The sequence below is a fragment of the Anopheles aquasalis genome, chromosome 2, assembly GCF_943734665.1.
Source record: "Anopheles aquasalis chromosome 2, idAnoAquaMG_Q_19, whole genome shotgun sequence".
In the NCBI taxonomy this organism is placed as follows: Eukaryota; Metazoa; Arthropoda; class Insecta; order Diptera; family Culicidae; genus Anopheles; species Anopheles aquasalis.
Genome location: NC_064877.1, coordinates 6,425,001 through 6,430,000, shown reverse-complemented (window position 1 = coordinate 6,430,000; position 5,000 = coordinate 6,425,001). Strand labels below are relative to the sequence as shown.

At 50.0% G+C, this 5,000-nt stretch overlaps 2 protein-coding genes across 3 annotated transcripts in view; one reads left to right on the top strand and one right to left on the bottom strand.

Moving 5' to 3' along the window:
• LOC126571383 (uncharacterized) overlaps positions 1 to 5,000 on the top strand; it is a 6,004-nt gene that overhangs the window by 353 nt on the left and 651 nt on the right. For both annotated transcript variants that reach the window (XM_050229857.1, XM_050229856.1), the window contains exons 2-3: positions 4,091 to 4,303; positions 4,379 to 5,000. The exon at positions 4,379 to 5,000 is cut by the window's right edge and continues 651 nt beyond it. In XM_050229857.1, coding sequence (XP_050085814.1) covers positions 4,238 to 4,303; positions 4,379 to 5,000 — 688 coding nt within the window. In that variant the 5' untranslated portion in view covers positions 4,091 to 4,237. The remainder of the gene's footprint in view (positions 1 to 4,090; positions 4,304 to 4,378) is intronic.
• Positions 1,967 to 4,004, bottom strand: LOC126571374 (piggyBac transposable element-derived protein 3-like). Its single transcript, XM_050229840.1, has 2 exons — positions 3,875 to 4,004; positions 1,967 to 3,813 (listed from the first exon to the last, which is right to left on the bottom strand). Exon 2 carries the CDS (start codon positions 3,799 to 3,801, stop codon positions 2,017 to 2,019), a length of 1,785 nt encoding a protein of 594 aa, XP_050085797.1. The 5' UTR covers positions 3,802 to 3,813; positions 3,875 to 4,004; the 3' UTR covers positions 1,967 to 2,016.

Here is a 5,000-nt window from a genome sequence, read left to right as displayed (position 1 = left end):
AAGTTAGCACTTTTCGGGGCGCGCACGCCGCTGCTTCCGTTCCCTTTGCCACCGAGAGAGTGTCAGAGTCCGCCCTAGTCGGCACACGATCACACCCCGCAGTGTGATGATCGAGCCCTAACCCCGTACGATGCCGTCATGCTGCGACTAGCGTATCGACATCGCACATGTGCGGCGCACTGCGTGGCGTTCGCTGCTTTCGAAACGATTTTCCATGATCTTCGCCTTTGGAAACACAGCGCAGGAAATCGGTGACGGGCGGTTCATTGAGCGACCACCGATCATGTCGGCTTCGGAATGGTATTTAACTGTATGAACCAGGCGGCTGTTGCGGAGCGATCACCCTGAATGTTTGGAGAAAATTACTGAATCTAGTGCGAAAGAATGTTGTAGCGCCTGACTCAAGGTGAAACGCAACGATTTCTCAATCGATAACGCCGCCACCACTAACTGCATAGTTGTTCAGTCCAAATTGAAGGAAACTTTAGTAAAAAAGATGAAGATCGTACCAACACACCTTACTTCTATCCGTCGAAATGCCGACAAATAGTGCCGAACACGAACGGTGTGCCTATAGTTTTAGCACGATACACAAGTATGTTTCACGCTATGCGATTCTATAGATACGCGATCCGATCACGATCGGTCGGTGTAGGCGTGGATGGCGTAATCTGGGTCTTGCATTTTCGCTTCCACTCATCGAGTCACGAGTCCGATTCCGCTGGGAAGATTCCGTTGATTTGGTATGGCTGAATGGTTCGCTTTTTGCTCGCATGCCGCCGATGTGTTAGTTCGAGGACCAGGTTTTTTGGATTCAGCTGTGGTTTTGAACGTTCTTCTTTTTATTATTAACTGTGGGTCAAAGATCTTGAGCAACTCGGTGCAGTCCCTATTCCTCGACACCATGTTTCGTTAATGGTCGCATATTTCGTGGAATGCTTTGAATTTTATTCCAATCAATAAACCAACCGGACTGATTAAAGAAGTTCAAAAGATTTACAATGTTGGCCGAGTCTGGCGGATGTGTTACGTCAAGCTAATCCCCTAACCACTCCAATGCCGTTTGTGATTGTACACTGCCAAGGATTGACCTCAACTGTACACTCAACGTACACCGGGCAATATGCACGGTTTCATACACATAGTGAAAGCGGGCGCCAGATCCCCCCGGCCAGCACCGCCGTCCACCATGGACGATTTCATTGAATCTAACAAATTTGTTGAAATATTAATGCGATCTAATTTTACAACCTGGCCGCGTTCGCGCTACGTTTGCCAGCAAAAGGTTCACCTTAGTCGACTCGGAACGACTTGGCGGTCATAAATTCGGACGGGTATGTTTGCTGCTTCCAATCTACCTCACCCCTTTGCTCTTTCCTCGTTTTGATCCGCTGATCCTCGGGCTACTGGTAGTCCGTTTTTTGTTGCTTGTTTTTGTAATGATCGTGAGAACGATATTCCAGCGCCTGTTCTCATCACGGTTAACACCTACGGCACATGAGCCCGGGAGGCGGCAATGATGCGCAGGATAGTAGCAGCAGGTGCAGAAAACGTCGAAAGGTTTGCCGTAAACCGGGTCATTTACGATTAGGATTTGATTAATCGTGCACTCTGCGCTCGAGCTGGATTGACCGCGTTGCGTGTGAACAAGGCCTGCGTTAGGTAGCGCTGGAGAGGAACGGTGGGAAAAGGGAAGGAGAGACCCCGCGCACATCCAAACACATGTCATCATGACGAAAGGATTCCAGCAAACCTCGTCAATCTTTGCTCGGTTGGTTCAAAGGGGGGATTTGTGAGTTTAGTTAAAGGAAATGGCCTTCAAGAGCTCTCGCGTGTCAACGTCGATCGAACAACATTAAATCAATCGAAGATTTCTTTCACGAGTTTAAAGTACATCGCTCATCGTTTCGAATGATTTTCTCTAAACGGACATAGCTTAGTGAAAGATTCTTTATTTTGCTTTGGATAGGCCGAAGGTATTTAATCGAAGTATCGAGGCTCAGGAATGTACATGAATTATGCTTGATCAGGTGAAACCGTACAGCAAGTGTGGCATATGTACGCACAGTGCGTATTGCAAGTGAATTTGCCGCAGGAATCACACGATATGCGGGTCGTCTTGTTGCGAGTTCGTCCGCACAGGTAGCACCGCCCGCGAGCTCCTTTCCTAAATATCGGAAGAGCCGGGACTTCCTCGTACTCCTCACGCGATAAACCCAGAAACATTCCAATCCGTGTTCTCAGATTGCGTGGCAATGTTTTACTGTCCAGCCTTCGCCGAGTTAGCGGGCGTATCAGTTCCAGGGCCATATCTACTAGAAACTCCCTCCGATTCACGGTGGTATCGGCATTGTTTATCCGGTGCAGACACCACGCATTGATAGCGCTCAGGTTCATGAGGGTAAAGAAGATCGTCAACTGCCAGCGGCGGGTGTTTCGCGTGGTATCGTACATCATGCACATCTGCTGTATGATTCTGACTGCATTTTTCGTTTCATTGTACCGATTTGCCAGCCGCGGTGCACCGGCTTTCAGCAGCTGCTGGTTTCGCAATTCTGCCTGGGACTCGGTTTCCTCGTCCATTTCCCCGATCGGTTCGCCCTCCTCTTCCTCTCCGACACAGGTGGAGATGAGGATGAGTGGATCTTGACGCTTTGGCAAATGGGACATGAGTGTAATCATTTCGTGATACGCAAGTAACGTGCTGCCTTCGATGCGCCCCTTGGATGTACCGAACGCTTTCGGAATATCCGGGTACGACTTTGGGATTTCTCCAATGGCCATCGTTCGATTGAGGTACAGCTTTTTGAGTGTCACCAGCGAGACAAAACTCTTACCCAATGTGACCGTCTTGTGCTTGCCCTGGATCGGCTCCGTCATCCGCATGGCCACATCTTCTGGGGCGTCGCTCAGATTGTGAGGATTATGGTTGTCCGGTACGTAGACTTCTAGATTGCACGTGTACGGAACGGAACAGTCCACTAGGGCATAGAACCGGAATCCGGTCTTAATCGCAGACAACGAGATGTTTTGTCGGAAGTCGCAATTCCCTTTGAACGACACGTACAAGGCATCCATCGTTAGGTGGTTGCCGGGGCGGAAATATTTTTGAAAATTGTTCACCACCCGCTCATAGATCGCTCGCACTGGTGCAAGTTTGTCCGCTTCGGTTTCTTCGGCGGAAGTAGCAGGATCATCGAACTGTAGGCACCGAAGCAAAAAGTGGAACCGGTGTACCGTCATCGCAAGATAGACGGCTTCCATGCCCGTACCACGTTTACCGTCAAACAGATAATCGACGGTCTGTCTGCCAGACCCCATGCTCCCGGCAAGAAACAGAATGCCGAACAAAGCCTTGAGTTCTGTTTCATCCGTCGGATTAGCATCGCGGTCGCGCGTGTAGTTAGCCTGTTCCACCTTGATACGCTCATTGGTGTACTCGGTGATTGTTGCGATAACGTCCGCATCGAGAAACAGGGCAAGACATTCGGTCGGGGTTTTGGCCTGCTTGCCCAACCCCAACGGGCCCGATCGTGATTGAGCTATCTTGCGTCCGGCGGTACTAGAGTCGCCCTGATCGTACGGCATACGCTCGCTCGTCCATACCGAGTTTTCCAGAGCAAGATCATAGGGTTCCAGGCTTAGCAGCTCGTACTTTTCCTCGGTAATCGGGTTCTGCTCGTCTTCAAATTCGATGTACTCTTCTACGTACTCTATCTCTGTTAACGAATCGCCATCCTCGTTGTCAAGATATTCCTCTTCCATCTTCCACAAATCGCCGTCCTTACATGCTCCGCTCATTGTTGGATGTTACTGAAAGGTTAAAGACGGGATTAGTTTAATGGTTATTTCCTGTGCGGAATGTAAAACGTACGTTGCGGCCGGAATCAGGACGAATTTTTGAATTTTTATGCAACCCAAGCCAGCTACGAGATTCCGGCGTCTAGTCGCTTGAGGTCCGATTGTCATCCATTCGATTCTTTGCCTCCAGGCCACAAACTTTGTGTCGTTTTACGTTCACTAACGAAGGGCAACACTTTAACTACAGAAATAACCACTGAAAAGAACTCCTGTTGCGTTTATTAATTAGTTTTTAACAAAGAAAAGCAGCAAGAGATCGCGATTGTTTTCTTCACGCGACTGTTTTTGACAGCAGCTGGTCGCGCGCCGAACTACAACCCTGGTCTGTTAAAAACACGCACACAAAAAGCAAAAAAACACGCGATTTGCCGGCACGATGAAGGAAACTGTTTTAACGAATAATGAAAAGAGTTTTGTCCAAAAAGCTATTTTGGAATCGATCGTAAGTATGCGCCGGTTGTGTAGAGTATCTGCTCAAGTCCGCTAACATTCCCCCCTCAACCTCGGATGCTTTCAGCGTGTCGACGGTCGAAAACTCGATGAGTTCCGAAAACTGCGGATCAGCTTCGGCAGCGAGTGGGGTATGGTGCATGTGCTGCTCGGACAGACCCGTGCGTTGGCGCGCGTTACCTGCGAAGTGGTCCAACCGAAAGCCACGCGCCCCAACGAAGGAATGCTGTTCGTGAACGTGGAGTTGGGACCGATGGCTGCGCCGCACTTTGACGGAGGGCGCCAATCCGACGAGAGTGTCCATTTGAATCGGATTCTTGAGCGTGCTCTCAAGGATTCGGGATGCGTCGATCTGGAATCACTTTGTCTGGTGGCGGAAGAGAAGGTGTGGAACTTGCGCATCGATGTGACCGTCCTGAACCACGAGGGTAACGTTATCGACTGCTGTTCGATCGCGGCGCTTACTGCGCTGGCACACTTCAAGCGGCCGGATATCACAGTCGACGGAGAGAATGTGATCGTGCACACGCTGGAAGAGAAGGAACCGATTAAGGTGACGCTGTTCCACTATCCGATCTGTGTGAGCTACGCCATCTTCAACAAGGGTACGGTCGCTGTGGCGGATCCCTCATATCTGGAGGAACGGGTGGCCGAGGCCATGATGGTGTTCGGTATCAATTCGTACGGTG